The 17903-nt window shown below is 37.3% G+C and overlaps 1 protein-coding gene across 33 annotated transcripts in view; it reads right to left on the bottom strand.

The window, feature by feature from the left end:
• The window catches only part of TSGA10 (testis specific 10), a 165820-nt gene that overhangs the window by 26296 nt on the left and 121621 nt on the right, over positions 1 to 17903 (bottom strand). For 30 of the 33 annotated variants that reach the window (XR_010149296.1, XM_054678028.2, XM_063789488.1 and 27 more), the window contains one exon: positions 12058 to 12267. The exons of 2 other annotated variants lie outside the window; for them this stretch is intronic. Coding sequence is in view for 30 of the 31 variants with exons in the window: in XM_054678028.2 (XP_054534003.1) it covers positions 12058 to 12267 (210 nt within the window). In the remaining variant the exon portion in view is untranslated. Of the gene's footprint in view, positions 1 to 3958; positions 4057 to 12057; positions 12268 to 17903 lie in introns of those variants that run through there. One more of the 33 variants, XM_016949074.4, reaches the window with a different exon arrangement.

Genomic DNA, 17903 nt, shown 5'->3' with positions numbered 1-17903 from the left:
TTAATTTTTGTATTTTTTGTAGAGATGGGTTTTTGCCATGTTGCCCAGGCTGGTCTTGAACTCCTGGGCTCAAACGATCCTCCTGTCTAGGCCTCCCAAAATGCTAGGATTAGAGGCATGAACCACCACTACATATTTTGAATATGAATCTCTTATCAGATATATGGTTTGCAAATGTTTTCTCACATCTTGTGCATCGTCTTGCCACTTTCTTGATGATATCATTTGCAGCACAGAAGGTTTTTTTTTTTATTTTGATCAAGTCTACTTAATCTATTTTTTTTTGTTTGTGTTTTTGATGTGTATTTAAGAAACTGCTGCCTAACCCAAGGTCACAAGGATTTACTTCTGTGTTTTCTTCTTAATACAGTTTTGGCTGTTACATATAGCCCTATGATTCATTTTCAGTTAATCTTTGCATGTGATCCAACTTCATTCTTTTCCACATAGATATTAGGTTGTCCCAACGCCATTTCCTAAAAATACTATTCTTTCCTCATTGAATTGTCCTAGCACCTGTATTTTGAAAAATCATTTGGGCACAAATGTATAAACCATTTCTGGACTCTGAATTCTGTTCCATCAACCTCTATGTCTTTCCTTATGCTAGTACCACATTGTCTTGATTACTTCAGTTTTGCAGCCAGTTTTGAAATCAGAAAGTGTGATTCTCCAACTTTCTTTTTCTTTTTCAAGATTGTTTTGGCTATTCACTTGCACTTCCATATGAATTTTAGATCAGTTTGACAATTTCTACAAGACACCTGGGATTCTGATAAGCATTGCATGAAATTTGTGGATCAGTTTTGGGAGTAATGCCATCTTAACAATGATAAGTGTTCTGGCCCATGAACATGGGATGTGTTTCCATTTATTTAGGTCTCCTTTAATTTCTGTTGACAATGTTCTGTAGTTTTGTAAAGTACAAGTATTTGTCTTTTTTTTTTTAGACAGAGTCTTGCTCTGTCACCAGGCAGAGTGCAGTGGCATAATCTTGGCTCACTGCAACCTCTGACTCCCTGGTTCGAGCGATTCTCCTGCCTCGGCCTCCCAAGTAGCTGGGATTACAGGCACGTGCCACCACACCCAGCTAATTTTTGTATTTTTAGTAGAGATGGGGTTTCACCATGTTAGCCAGGATGGTCTTGATCTCCTGACCTCATGATCTGCCCACCTTGGCCTCCCGAAGTGTTGGGATTACAGGCATAAGCCACCGCGTCTGGCCGTATTTGTCCTTTTTTAATGCTACCCTTTTTGATGCAATTCCGTTTGATATAATTTTTTTTTTCAGATTGTTCATTGTTAATGTATAGAAATAAGAAATATGATAACTGGATATTGATCTTGTGTCCTACAACCCTGATGCTCATTAATTCTAATACTTTTTTAGTGGATTCTTAGGATTTTCTATATTTCAGATCATGTCACCTGTGAACAGAGATAGTTTTACTTCTTTTCCAATATAGATGCCTTTTATTTCTTTTTCTTGCCTAACTGCCCTGCCTAGAACCTCTGCTACAGTGTTGAATAGAAAAGGCAAGGTGGGCATTCTTGTCTTGATACTGATCTTAGGGAAAAATCATTCAATCACCACTAAGTACAGTGTTTGCTGTGGCTTTTTCATAGGTGCCCTTTATGAGGTCAAGAAAGTTTCTATTTCTAGTTTATAGAGTGTTTTTATCAGGCAAGAATGTTGGATTTTACCAAATGCTTTTTCTGCATCCATTGAGAAGGCTGTGTGGTTTTCGTTCTTGATTCTGTTGATATGATGATGTATTAATTGATTTTTCAGTTGTTAAACCAACCCAGCATTCATGGAATAAACACTACTAGATGGTGTAAATTTCGTTTTATGTGTTGTTGGATTCAGTGTTATAGTATTTTCTCGAGAATTTTTCATCTGTATTCATAAGAGATAATGGTCTGCAGTTTTATTTTCCTGTGAGGTCTTTGTCTGGCTTTGGCCTCAGGGCAATAATGGCTTCATAGAATGCATTAAGAAGTGTTGTCTTCTACTTTTGGAAGAGTTTGCAAAAATGCTGGATCAATGCATCTTGAATCATTTGGAAGAATTCACAACTGAAGCCATCTGAGCCTCAGTATTACTTTATGGAAGTTTAAAAATTTCTATTTTGACCTCTTTAGGTTACAGGTTTATTCAGATTTTCTACTTTTCCTTAAGTCAGTTTTAATAGTTTGTGTTTTTCTGGAAATTTGTTGATTTCATCTAAGCATTTAATTTCTGGCATTCAGTTGTTTATGATATTCCCCTATGATACTTTTTTTATAAGGTTAGTAGTGATGTCCCTTCTCTTATTCCCGATTTTAGTAATTTGGCTCTGTCACTTTGCTAAAGAGTTGTCAATTTTGTTGGTATTCTGAAAGAACAAGCTTGTGGCTTCTTTGATTCTTGATTGTTTTCACTTAGTTTCTGTTCTAATCTTGATTATTATTTTCATTCTTCTTGCTGTGGGTTTAGTTTGTTCCCTTTTTCCAGTGTTCTAAGTGGAAGGCTAGGTTAGTGACTTAAGAGTTTTCTTCTTTTTTAATATAGATAGGCATTTATAGCTATAAATTTCCCTCTAAGTACTGCTTTAGCTACATCCTATATGTTTTGACACAGTACACATTCATTTTCACTAATCTCAGAGTATTTTCTTTTTTTCCTTTGTGATTTCTTCTTTGACTCACCACTATTTGGGAATGTGCTGCTCAATTTTCATATACTTGTGAATTTACAAAATATTCTTCTTTTATTAATCCCTAACAATTCCATTGTGATGGGAAAACATATTTTGCATAAGTTCAATCCTTTTAAATCTACTGAGGCTTATATTATGGCCTAATGTATGATCTATTCTGGAGGATCTTCCATGTTGAGAAGACTATGTATTCTACTGTTTTTGGAAGAGTGTTTTATATATTTATGTTAATGCCAATTTGGTTTTTGTGTTGTTGAAATCTTATATTTCCTTGTTGATGTTCTGCCTAGCTGCTCTCTTCATTATTGAAAGTGGGGTATTGACATCTGCAACTATTACTGTTGAACTGTTTATTTACAGCTCAATACAGAAATGTTATTCCTACATAGCTGTTTTTCTTCCTTTTCTCACTAGTGATATTAGTCTTACACTTACATCTATATATGTCACAAGCCCAATGATATATTGTTACAATTATTACTTTTAAATGTTATAGCTTTTAAAGAAGTTGATAGAAGAAAGGACAGCAAAAATATACAGTCAGACTTAGTAGCTCTTTTTTTTTTTTATTTTTGAGATGGAGTCTCACTCTGCCACCCAGGCTGGAGTGCAGTGGCATGATCTCGGCTCACTGTAAGCTCTGCCTCCCAGGTTCATGCCATTCTCCTGCCTCAGCCTCCCAAGTAGCTGCGACTACAAGCACCTGCCACCACGCCTGGCTAATTTTTTTGTATTTTTTTTAGTAGAGACAGGGTTTCACCGTGTTAGCCAGGATGGTCTCGATCTCCTGACCTCGTGATCTGCCCGCCTCGGCCTCCCAAAGTGCTGGGATTATAGGCATGAGCCACCACGCCCAGCCCAAAGCAGCTCTTTTAAATATGTTCAAAGAAATAAAGGAAGTCATACTTAAGGAGGTAAAGTAAGGCCATAAATGGATGAATTGATAAAGAAAACGTGGTATATATACAAAATGGAATACTATACAGCAGCGGTCCCCAACCTTTTTGTCACCAGGAACTGGTTTCATGGAAGACAATTTTTCCATGGACAGCAGTGGGGGTGGGGATGGTTTTGGGATGAAACTGTTCCACCTCAGATCATCAGGCATTAGTTAGATTCTCACAAGGAGTGTGCAACCTAGATCCCTTGCATGCACAGTTCACAATAGGGTACACGCTTTTATGAGAATCTAATGCCACTGCTGATCTGACAAGAGGTGGAGCTCAGGCAGTAATGCTCACTCACCCACCGCTCACCTCCTGCTGTGCAGCTAGGACTGGTATCAGTCTGTGGTAACAGGCTACGGGCCGGTACAGGTCTGCGGCCCAAGGGTTGGGAACTCCTACTATACGGCCTTTAAAAAGAAAAAAATTCTGTCATTCATGGCAACCTGGGTGGAATTGGAGGACATTATGCTAAGTGAAATAAGCCAGGCAAAGAAAGACAAATACTGTATGATCTTACTTATAAGTAGAATCTAAACAAGCTGACTTTATAGAAACAGAGAGTAGAATGGTGGGAGGAGGAAGGATGGAGAAAGGGGAGATGTTGATTAGAGTCCAAAGTTTTAGTTAGACTGGAGAAATAAGTTTTGGTGATTTATTACACTGCATGGTGACCACAGTTAATAATAATCTACTGTATAATTCAAAATTGCTAAAAGAATAAAATTTTAATGATATCATGCAAAAAATAAGTTGATAAGTTGATTGATATGTTATTAGCTTAATTAAACCTGTCTACCATACATACATCAAATCTGTCTACATACAGAGACCAAAACATCACATTATACTCCATAAATATACATAATTATTATTTGTCAACTAAAAAAAAAGAAAAAAGTAAAAGAAGGCCTAATAACAATGTCTCATCAAATAGAGACTAATAATAAGGAAATAATAAGCTGCTCTAAAAGACAGTTTCTTTTGTTTGCTTTATTTTCCTATGGATGGGCTGCATTTTCCTGGCTTTTTGAGGGTTAAATTTTTGTTGTTGAAAACTAGAAATTTTAAATAATATATTGTAGCATCTCTAAATACTGATCCTCCCCATCTTGGGGCTTGTTATGGTTGGCTTATTTCCTTATTTATTTGTCTGGACTGTTTCTATGATGTCTGTTTCCCTTGCGGTATATAGCCTCTGATGTTGCTCCTCAGGGTATGCACATAGTTACCCCGATCCCCTCCCATGGGCATTTACACAGTCATTCTAGCCCCTCCCACTAAGATGCAATGGATTTAGCCAGGTTCTCTTTGACTGTCTCTCTCTGATCTCCCTGTTAAGTGTCTGGCTGGTCTGTCCCTACTGGTATCAAATCCAACTATTAGCCTCTATTAATTGCTAGCTGACTGTTCTATTTATTTTGATAATCAACTGTGGGTTACCTTGCTTCACAGTCTGATCCAATTACATTTGATCCCTTTGCAGGGATACTACTTCCCAACCCAAGCATTGTTGAGGTACGATTGACAAATAAAAATTATATATACTTAAGGAATATAACATGATGTTTTGATACACACATACATTATAGAATGATTGCCACAATTAAGCTAACTAACATATCCATCACCTCTCTCTCAACTAGTTACTGTTGTATGTGTGTGTTAAGAACACATGAGATCTATTCACAGCAAGTTTCAAGCATACAGTATATTAACTGTAGTTACCATGCTGTACATTAGATCTCCCAAACTTATTCACCTTGTAACTGAAAATTTGCACCCCTTGTCCAACGTCTCCCTTCTTCCCCTACTCCCCTCACCCCCAGCCCCTCATCACCACCATTCTACTCTCTGTCAAACTCACAGAAGGGGTAGTTTTGAGGCAAGTTTTTGAGGCTTGCTCTGATCCCAGAAGGGCTCTTGTTAGCTGCTGCTGTCCATGGTTCTCTATTCAACTTCTAACTGGTCTATTTTTTCCATTTTTGTTTTCGTGATGTTTCCTCTTAATTGTGAAGCAGTGGCTTTTTGAAAGCTCGTTGGCTGTATGTGCCAAAATTTCCACTTGTGGGAATCCATGTTAAGGATATAATGCAAAATGTGATAAAAGTTTTATGTAAAAAAATTTTCCATGTTGTTTTATACAATAAAAATTTTACATTTTTTATACAGAAATGGTAAAAAGTAGAATAATCCATTTAATATATTATTTTGCAACTATGCAAAAGAACACAAAAATCTGGCCAGGAAAAGAAAAGGCCAGAAGGAAATGTAACAAAATGTCTATAGTGGGAGAAAGTACCTTATTCTAGTTTTAGGTTCTGAAATCCATTGTAGCCTAAGGTGATGACTACATTTTTAAAAATCCTTTGCTTCCTTCAAAAACTATATGAGATTCTCCAAAGCACTTCTCATATTATGCCTAAGGAAATCACCCATAACATAAGCATTCATTAAAAGATGTTAAAGGAAGAATATTTGGAATTCATGTTCTCAAAATTCCTTGAGAAGAGTTAGTTAATAGATATGGTATTAATTTAGAGATAGAAAATCAAGACCAGGGTATATTGTATAGTGTGAATTATATATCAACAAATATATCTCAATAAATGTATTTAAAAAAAAAAGAAAAGCAAAGAAAACTAAGACTGAAAAAAAGGTCCAGATAGTGCTTTAAACTATTTTTATAGGAGAATGAAGGTGGCAATATAGATATTTTTGACCCTAACTTCTCTTTTCTTATTTAAAATTACCTGAATGATCTCAGGGATGGAAGGCTAGTTCAATATTCAAAAACAATTAATGTGATCTATCATATTAATAGGCTAAATAAGAAAAATCATTGGATCTTATAACTAGATGCTGAAAAAGCATTTGACAAAATTCAACATCAATCTACGATAAAACCTCTTAGAAATATGGGAATAGAGGGGAAATCCCTCTACTTGATAAAGAACAACTGCAAAATACTACAGATAACACTAGTGGTGAAACACTGAATGCTTTCTGCCTAATATTGGGAAGAAGGTAAGATGTCCACTTTCACCATTCTTAACTGACACCGTGCTTAAGTACGAAACAGTGCAAGAAGGCAAGAAAAGGCAAACAGATCAGAAAATAATAAAACTGTTCTTATTTTCAGATATAGTGGTTGTTTACCTAGAAAACCCCATGGAATCTGCAGGAAAACTCCTAGAACTAGTAAGTGGATTTGGCAAGTTCATAGGACACAAGATAAACATTCAAAAATTAAAATTGTTGGCTGGGCACGGTGGCTCATGCCTGTAATCCCAGCACTTTGGGAGGCGGAGGCAGGCAGATAACTTGAGGTCAGGAGTTCGAGACCAGCCTGGGAAATATGGTGAAACCCCGTCTCTACTAAATACACAAAAATTAGCTGGGTGTGTTGGCACATGCCTGTACTCCCGGCTACTCGGGAGGTTGAGGCAGGAGAATCACTTCAACCTGGGAGGTGGAGGTTGCAGTGAGCCAAGATCATGCCACTGTACTCCAGCCTGGGGGACAGAGCAAGGCTCTGTCTCAAAAAAAATTAAAATTATTGGCTGGGCATGCTGGCTAACACCTGTAATCCCAGCATTTTGGGAGGCTGGGGCAGGAGGATTGCTTAAGGCCAGAAGTTTGAGACCAGCCTGGGCAACATAGCAAGACCCCATCTCTACAAAAATCAAAATATTAGCCAGGCATGGTGACACATGTCTGTAGTGCCACCTAGCTACTTGGGAGGCTGAGGTGAAAGAATTACTTGAGCCCAGGGGTTCAAGACTGCAGTAATCTGTGTGCCACTGCACTCCAGCCTGGGCGACAGAGTGAGACCCAGTCTCTAAAACTAAACCAAAAGAAAACAAAAAACAAAAATCAATTGTACTTCTACATACTAGCAAGGAACACGTTGACAATGACATTAACACTAAAATACCACTTACAATAGCTCAAAAAAAGAATACTTCTTTTTATTTTGTAGGTGGAAATCCAAACATGTACAGAACTTGCATGCTGAAAACTACATAGTTAACAAAAGAAATCAAGGAAAATCTAAATAAGACATACCACGTTCATGAATTGGAAGCCTTAGCATAGTAAAGATGTTAATTCTCCCCAAGTTAATGCAATTTTAATGCAATTCCTATCAAAATTCAAGCAGGATTTTTGAAGATATAAAAAGATTATTCTAAAATTTATGTGAAAAATCAAAGAGATTAGAATACCTAAAACAATTTTGAAAAAAAAAAGAATAAAGCAGATGAACCTAAATTAAAGACTTAATATATAACTACAGTAAACAAAATTCTGTGGTATTGGGGGAAAGACAGATACATAGGTAAATGTAAAAGACTAGAAAACCAAGAAATAGACCCACACAAATATACCCAATTGATTTTTCACAAGGGTACAAAATCAATTCAATGGCAGAAAGATAGCTTTTTAAACAAATGGTACAGAAGAAGGTGGATACTCATAGGCCAAAAAAAAAAAGAACCTCTATGTCAACCTCACACTTTACACAGAATTAACTCAAAATGGGTCACGGAATTAAATGTGAAAAATAAAACTATAAAACATTTAGAATAAGAAGTAGGAAAATCTTTGAGATTTAGAGCTATAGCAAATAATTTTTAGACTTAAAGCCAAAAGCACAATCCATAAAAGGAAAATTTATAAATGCGACTTCATCAAAATTGAAAACTTTTTAATTGAGAAAGACCCTGTTAAAAGGATAAAAACCACAAGCCACATACTTAGTGAAAGAAAATATTTGCAAACCACATGTCTGATAAAGCAGGAGTCCCTAACCCCTGGGCCACAGACTGCTACCAGTCTGTGGTCTGTTAGGAACCAGGCCACACAGCAGGAGGTGAATGGCAGGTGAGCCCGCAAAGCTTCATCTGTATTTACAACTGCTCCCCATTACTCGCATTACTGTCTGAACTCCACCTCCTGTCAGATCTGCAGCAGCATTAGATTCTCATAGGAGTGGAACCCTATTGTGTTCCACAGGCAAGGGATCTCAGTTGTGCACTCTTTAAAGGAATCTAATGCCTGATGATCTTAAGGTGGAGCTGAGGCACTGATGTTAGCTCTGGGGAGCTGCTGCACATATAGATTAACATTAGCAGAGAGGTTTGACTGCACAGAGACCTTAATAAATCAATTGCTTGCAGACTCATATCAAAACCCTATTGCTGAGTGGCAAGTGAAAATTAAGTTGCATCTGGTAGTAGGCTTTATAGTGGCAAGTGAGTTGATGTGCTTCAATTGTACAGTTGCATCTAGTGGCAGGCTTTAAGTCAGAATCTGACACTTATTTTAGTCTGCATGTGGCCTGCCCATTTTTTTATTTACCACTTCCATCCGTGTCTCTTTCCTGCACTGAGTACTTGTCTCAGTCACAGTTTTGGTAAACCCACAAGCTAACCATAGCCAAAATGAGTAAAAAACAAACATCACTAGAGAGCTCCTTTGAAAAGGGCAAAAGACCCAATGATGAGACAGCAGAAGAATCTAAGACTATCAACAAAAGGAAAGCTTCATTTAAAAGAAAATACCAAGTCCCACTTAAATTACGGGTTCATTGCAACAGGCAGATTCACATTCTCCAAGTCTACTTTGTATAATATGTAGTGACCGGCTATCCCGTGAAACCATGAAACCTTCAAAACTGCTTTGCCACTTGGAGACCAAGCACCCTGTATTAAAAGACAAGACTTTGGAGTTTCTCAAAAGAAAAAAAATGTGAACACAAAGAACAGAAGCAATTATTAAAGGCCACCACTTCATCAAATGTGTCTCCACTGAGAGCATCATTCTTAGTGGCTAAACACATTGCTAATGCTAAGAAGCCCTTTGCTATTGGTGGAGAGTTGATCCTGCCTACTGATAAGGATAATGTCATAAAATTTTAGGAGAGGCTGAAGTTCAAAAGGTGGCACGTGTTCCTCTTTTGGCTAGCACCAATAACTAGATGAATTGATGAAATAACAGAGGATATTGTGACACAATTGTTAGAGAGGATTAATGAGTCACCGTGGTATGCAATCCAGGTTGACGAGTCTACGGATGTTGACAGCAAGGCAACAATGCTTGTTTCTGTGTGATATATTTTTCAGGAGCATGTGCATGAAGATATGTTATGTGCGCTTTTGTTGCCAACCAACATCACAGTTGCAGACTACTCAAGTCTTTGAATGACTACACATCAGGAAAACTGAATTGGTCATTTTGTGTCAGTATATGCACAGATGGCAGTGGTTGCCATGGCTGGATAGCTTTCTGATTTCATTACTTGGGTCAAAGAGGTCACTTCTGAATGTGAGTCTACACACTGTGTCATCTATAGAGAAATGCTGGCTATCCAAAAAATGTCACCTGAACTTAACAACGTTTTGCAGGATGTGATTAAAATTATCAGCCACATTAAAGTACACGCCCTTAACTCATGTCTGTTCGCATAGCTCCGTGAAGAGATGGATGCAGAGCAAACACGTCTTCTCTTATATACAGAAGTGAGATGACTTTCTAAAGGTGTATCACTGGCCAGAGTTTTTGAGTTATGAGAGCAACTCCAGAGATTTCTTTCAGAAAATGTCACCACTGGAAGCACATTTTAGTGACAGAGAATGGGTCTCAAAACTTGCTTACTTGTATGACCTATACAGCCTGCTCAACAAACTCCATCTGTCACTTCAGGGGAGAATGACAACTGTGTTCAAGTTGGCAGATAAAGTGGCTACATTCAAAACTAAACTGCTGTAATCCCAGCACTGGGATGCCGAGGTGGGCAGATCACTTGAGGTCAGGAGTTCAAGACCAGCCTGGCCAACATGGTGAAATACAGTCTTACTAAAAATACAAAAATCAGCCAGGTGTGGTGGTGGGCACCTGTAATCCCAGCTACTTGGGAGGCTGAGGCAGGAGAATTGTTTGAACCCGGGAGGCGGAGGCTGCAGTGAGCCAAGATCACGCCACTGCACTCCAGCCTGGGTGACAGAGCGAAACGAAACAAAACAAACAAAAAAAGCCAAACTGGAATTATGGGGGCAACGAGTGAACACTGGGATTTTTGACATTTTTCAAACATTAACAGAGATTTTGAAGGCGGGTGAGCCAGGGCCTTCTTTCTCCCAGTTGGTGTATGATCACCTAGCTCAGCTTTCAAAAGAGTTTGAGCATTACTTCCCAATCACAAAAGACCCCTGAACTTGGAAGGAATGGATCTGCAACCCATTTGTGAATATGCTAGGTGAACTGACTTTGTCCATGCTAGAAGAGGATCAACTGCTTGAGAGTGCAAATGATGGTGGCTTTAAAAGTATGTTTGAGACAACTTCAAATCTCCATACATTCTGGATTAAAGTCGAGGAGTTCAAGACCAGCCTGGCCAACATGGTGAAATACTGTCTTACTAAAAATACAAAAATCAGCCAGGTGTGGTGGCGGGCACCTGTAATCCCAGCTACTCGGGAGGCTGAGGCAGGAGAATCGCTTGAACCAGGGAGTCGGAGGTTGCAGTGAGCCGAGATCATGCCACTGCACTCCAGCCTGGCGACAGAGTGAGACTCCATCTCAAAAATAAAAAAAATAAAGGTTCAGTAGGGTTTGGTAATAACAGAACTTTAAACATGACCAAAATTTTCCACTATTTCAAATACACTATGCATCTTCTATACATACCCCTTTAAAATTCGGGCTCTATCTCTCCAGCCACTTCCTCCCATGCATGCTACACTAGCCATTACAAAGTACTTATTATTCACTCCATACCCTTGTCTGTGTTGTTTTTCCTTCTGAATGGGATGCCTCATTCCTTTAGAGCTCCTGAGTATCTCCTTGTGTACTCCTCCCTGATATTCCTGGGCTGAATAGAAATTTCCTCTATAAAGCTTTTAGTGTCTCTTATTAATATATCATTCATTACAAATTATTTGTATGTCAATGGGAAGTCCCTGAGGACAGGAACCTATATCTTTTGAATATTATACTCCCTGTGGCAAATAGAATGTCAGGCACAAAGTAGATACAATCAACTGAGTTACAGTTAAAAGAACCCGGCCAATTAGTAAATAAATTTAACTTAAAAGAATATCATTAAAGTTACAATTTAGCTAAATAAACCTCAACCTCATGGTTCTTTGCTGATCGCTATGTCAATGGTTTTATGATTCTGCTGGCTAAAAGTAAATGCAAATTACATGCTCAAAGGAAGAGTTTCTGTTACAGTCTTAAGTTGTCTGGAATACAGCTGTCATAAACTAACCTCTTGCATTTTAAAAATAAAATCTAAGTTCAAAGACATGGATTCATGTAATATTACATAAAAAAGAACTTACTTTTCCAAAATTATACTAACTTTACAGTAATAGCAATTTTAAAGATTTTAAAAATATATTACATACCATTTCTATTTCTTGATCTTTAGCAACCAGCTGTCGATTAAGAAGTTCTTTGCTTGAGTCAAGTTTAATACAGAGTTCCCTAGTAGAAGACAAATCTGCAAGAGCGGACACTTTTTCAAACTGAACCTTCTGAAGCTCCTCTTCCATTTTTACAACAGATTTATGTAAGGTAGAAATCTGGGACTTGTAAGACCTTTCTGCATTTAAGTGCTGTAAGAATAAAATTATATATATGTATGTATACATATATATTAAACTGGAAGGAAACTATAACATGGAAAAATGAAGTGGGGCAAATCTAAGAGTAGTGCACTTAGATTGTATGAAGTTTAAATAATACAAGTGGTAACAATATGTACCAACAGTCTAAGATAAATTCAGGTTTTGACTTTTTTTTTTTACATAAAATTCATGAGCAGGGTGGTCAACTGGTCATTCTTTTTAATGTACTTAGGAAAAAAAAAACCTTTCCCACTTAAAAGTCTCCAGCCCCAAAACAAGTTGAGATATATCATTTGACCAACAGTTTTACCTATATTAGCCAGTTTCAATTATTTTATAATACAAATGCTATTGTTGTTGTTAAAAACAAAAATGCTAGCCACTGTTTTATTCACAACATCTGTTTTTGAATTCTTGACTGGCATGTCAATTTCAATCATAATGTCATAAAATGAAAACTGATAACTCTTTAACACTTACTAATACCTCTGAGGGAAAGAGACTAAGGGCAAGTATAAATTAAGTATATATCCACATTATAGGAAATAAGAGTGTGTTTTTAAAACTATGAGATTCAAGTTACATAAATGCTTTCGAATGTTCAAGATAATTCCACCCCCACCCTTTTCTTTCAGAAAAATGTCTTATGTAAGTGCACTGCCACCTACAGAGAAGTATTTGTTTGCTATAATGTGAAGACAAGTAGAACTGAGAGGCAAATAAATTTATGTGTTTTTACAAGTGATTTTACAAGTGTAAAGCACTAGAATTTGCTCCCATTATAAGTTATTTGGCCATAATTCACTCCTACTTTTTCTCTATCTCTTCTCTTCCTTCCTCACTCACTCTTTCTTATTCTCCAAGCCAACTTTTTATCCATCCTTCCATCCACCCACCCATTCATCACACATATATTGAATATACTCTATGTTCCAGTCACTGTGCCTAGGTACATATTTGATTGTATGTGGTATCTGCTCTAATGAAACATCCAGACTACTAGAGAAGTCATATATTAATCAAATAATGATACAAATAACTATATAAATACATACAAAGAAAATATAATTAATACCCTAAGAGAAAAAACAAAATGGAATTATATAACATGCTCGATTAAAACCAGAAAAGGCAGAAGAGCAGCTGAAGACTAAACAAACAAATGAACAGGGCAATAAATTAAAGATACTTATAAATATGGGAAATATTAATCCAACTATAATTACTTTAACTGTGACTAATCTATATACCCCAATTAAGACAAATGGTCAGAGTGGATAAGAAAACAAGATCTACTTATTTAGCTACAATAAATTAATATTAATATTCAAATGTTAATGCTAATAAAAGGAAAGTTGGGGTAGCTACATTAATTTCAGACAAAGCAAATTTCAGAGAAAGGAAAATTATCAGTAATAAAGAGAGGGCATGACATAATGATTATAAAAAGTTAATTTTCAAAGAAGACATAACAATCCTTAATGTGCACATTCCTAACAACAGAGCATGCCAACATATGTAAGTCAAAAAAATTGATAGGATGGCAAGGAGAGATACCCATATCTACTATTCTAGATTACTATTATAGATTATTATTGGAGAATGCAACACCCGTGTATCAGTAACTGACAGATCAAGCAGGCAGAAAGTCAGCAAGGATACAATTCAACTGAACAGCGTTATCAATCAATTGGATCTAGATATTTACAGAGTACTTTATCCAAAAACAGCAGAATACACATTCTTTTCAAGCTCACATGCAACATTCACTAAGACAGACTACGTATGCCCTATAAAACACATCTAAACAAACTTAAAAGAGCAAAAATCATACAAAGTATACTCTCAGATCACAATGGAGTTGAACTAGAAATACATTAACAGAAGGATAGTTGGAAAATCCCAAAATATTTAGAAATTTAACAACATACTTCTAAATTTAACACATAGGTCAAAGAAGAAATCACAAAAAAAATTTAGAATATTTTGAATGAAACAAAAATTAAAATATAACTTACCAAAATTTGTGGCATGTAGTTAAAGCAGTACTTACAAGAAATTTATAGCACTGAGTGCATATATTAGAAAAGAAGGAATATCTAAAATCAATAACCTGGCCGGGTGTGGTGGCTCATGTCTGTAATCCTAGCACTTTGGGAGGCCGAGGCAGGTGTATTGCCTGAGGTCAGGAGTTTGAGACCAGCCTGGCCAACATAATGAAACCCTGTCTGTACTAAAAATACAAAAAATTAGCTGGGTGTGGTGGCAGGTGCCTGTAATCCCAGCTACTCAGGAGGCTGAGGCAGAAGAATCACTTGAACCTGGCAGGCAGAGGTTGCAGTGAGCCAAGATCGTGCCATTGCACTCCAGCCTGGGCAACAAGAGTGAAACTCTGTCTCAAAAAAAAAAAAAAATAATAATAATCAATAACCTAAGCTTCTACCTTAGGAAACTAGGGGAAAAAAGAACATATTATGTGCCACATTTTCTTAGTCCAGTCTATCATTGTTGGACTTTTGGGTTGGTTCCAAGTCTTTGCTATTGTGAATAGTGCTGCAATAAACATATGTGTGCATGTGTCTTTATAGCAGCATGATTTATAGTCATTTGGGTATATACCCAGTAATGGGATGGCTGGGTCAAATGGTATTTCTAGTTCTAGATCCCTGAGGAATCGCCACACTGACTTCCACAATGGTTGAACTAGTTTACAGTCCCACCAACAGTGTAAAAGTGTTCCTATTTCTCCACATCCTCTCCAGCACCTGTTGTTTCCTGACTTTTTAATGATTGCCATTCTAACTGGTGTGAGATGAACACCGTGGAATACTATGCAGCCATAAAAAAGGATGAGTTCATGTCCTTTGTAGGGACATGGATGAAATTGGAAACCATCATTCTCAGTAAACTATCGCAAGAACAAAAAATCAAACACCGCATATTCTCACTCATAGGTGGGAATTGAACAATGAGATCACATGGACACAGGAAGGGGAATATCACACTCTGGGGACTGTGGTGGGGAGGGGGGAGGGATAGCATTGGGAGATATACCTAATGCTAGATGACGAGTTAGTGGGTGCAGCGCACCAGCATGGCACATGTATACATATGTAACTAACCTGCACAATGTGCACAAGTACCCTAAAACTTAAAGTATAATTAAAAAAAAAAAAAAGAACATTTCTAACCCTAAAAAAAAAAAAAGAACATATTAAATCCAAAAAAACCCAGATGTATTAGTGTGTTTTGTGTTGCTATAAAAGAATACCTGAGACTGTGTAATTTATTAAAAAAAAAAAAAAGAGGTCTATTTGGCTCATGGTTTTACTAGCCATACAAGCATGGTGCCAGCATCTGCTTCTGGGGAGGGCCTTGGGAAGCTTTTATTGATGGTGGAAGGCAAGTGGGGAGGAGGTGTGTCACATATCAAAACAGTGAGCAAGGGAGAGAGAAAAGAGGTCTCAGGTACCTTTTTTTTTGAGACAAAGTCTTATTCCATCGCCTAGGCTGGAATGCAGTGGTACAATCTCTGCCGAATACAACCTCTGCCTCCCAGGCTCAAGCAATTCTCATGCCTCAGTCTCCTGAGTAGCTGGGATTACAGGTGTGTGCCATCATGCCCTGTGCATTTTTGTATTTTTAGTAGAGACAGGGTTTCGCTATGCTGGCCAGGCTGGTCTCGTACTCCTGGCCTCAAGTGATCCATCCTCCTAGGCCTCTCAAAGTGCTGGGATTACAGGCGTAAGCCACAAGTCCAGCCCCAGATACCTTTTAACAACCAGATCCCATGTCAACCCATTAGCCTGAGGAGAGGACCAAGCCATTCATGAGATCTGCCTCCATTACCCAAACACCTCCCACTAGGCCCCATCTCCAACATTAGAGATCACGTTTCAACATGAAATTTGGAGAGAACAAACATCCAAACTATATACACAGAAGAAAAGAAAAATAAGAGCAGAAATCTATGAAACTGAAAACAGGAAATTAATAGAGTAAATCAAAGAAATCAAAAGTTGGTTCCTTTAAAAGATCAATAAAATGATGCACATATGGGCAGGCTAATCAAGAAAAAATTACTAATACTGAAATAAAAGAGAAGCCATTACTATGGACTATATAGACATAAAAATAATAAGGGAATATTATTAATAACTCCATGCCCACAAATTTGATAACTTAGATCAAATGGACCAATTTCTTGAAAATAGCACAAATGATTTACCCTAATACCAAAATCAGTGGAAGACATTACAAGAAATAAAAATTATAGACTAATATCGCTCAGAAAAATACATGCAAAATCTTCAACAAGATATTAGGAAATTAAATACAATAAAGTGTAAAAAGACTTATACACCATGACCAAGTGCAATTTATTTTGGATATTCAAAGCTGATTCAACATTCAAAAATCAGTTGATGTAATCCATCACATCAACAGGCTAATGAAATCATATGGTCACATCCATAGATGTAGAAAAAGCATTTGACAAAATCCAATATTCATTCATGACAAAAGCTGTCAACAAAGTAGGAATAGAAGAGAATTCTCAATTTGATAAAGAAAATCTACAAAAAATCTACAGCTAACATCAGACAAGGGTGAGAAACTAGATGTTTTTCCTCTAAGATTGGGAACAACGCAACAATGTCTTCTTTCAACAGTTCTATTCAACATATTTCTAGAAGTCCTAGCTAATTCATATGATTTGGATCTGTGTTCCCACTTAAATCTCATGTCACGTTATAATCCTCAATGTTGGAGGTGGGGCATCATGGGAAGTGATTGAATAATAGGGGTGAATCCTTCATGAATGGTTTATCACCATCCCCTTGGTGCTGTTCTCCTGATGGTGAGTGAGTTCTCATAAGATCTGGTTGTTTAAAAGTATGTAACACCTTCCCTGCCCTCTCTCTTCCTCCTGCTCTGGTCCTGTAATGTGCCTGCTCCCATTCTGGCTTCTGCTATGAGTAAAAGTTTCCTGAGGCCTCCCCAGAAGCATAGCAGAAGCCACTGTGTTTCCTGTAGAGCATGTGGAACCGTGAGCCAATTAAAGCTCTTTTCTTTATAAATTACCCAGCCTCAGGTATTCTTTTTATAAGAATGTGAGAACTAGTACAGAAAACTGGTACTGAGTGGGGCATTGCCATAAAAATACCTGCAAATGTGGCAGCAGCTTTGTAATTGGGTAACTGGCAGAAGTTGGAAGAGTGTAGAGGACTCAGAAGACAGGAAGATGAGGGAAAGTTTGGAACTCCCTAGAGACTTGTAAAATTGTTGTGACCAAAATGCTTATAGTGATATAAGCAGTGAAGTCCAGGCTGAGGAAGTGTCAGATGGAAAATGAGGAACTTATTGGGAACTGAATTGCCAGAAATATCTGAATGACAAATCTCTTAATGGCATTTCCTGCATTGCCAGAAAATGCATTCAGAAGGTAGATTATTAAGCCACTCAAGAAGGCACCAGAAAAAGATGAAAATCAACTTAAAGAAATTTTAAGAAATATAGGATATGGATGACAAAATTTCCAGAGAAATAGATAGCATGAATAAAAAACAATCACAACTTTTGCAAATGAAAGTCAAACTTAGAAAAAGGCAAAAAACACTGGAAAG

Source organism: Pan troglodytes, chromosome 12 (assembly GCF_028858775.2).
Source record: "Pan troglodytes isolate AG18354 chromosome 12, NHGRI_mPanTro3-v2.0_pri, whole genome shotgun sequence".
Taxonomy (NCBI): Eukaryota; Metazoa; Chordata; class Mammalia; order Primates; family Hominidae; genus Pan; species Pan troglodytes.
This window is presented reverse-complemented; position numbering and strand designations above follow the sequence as displayed.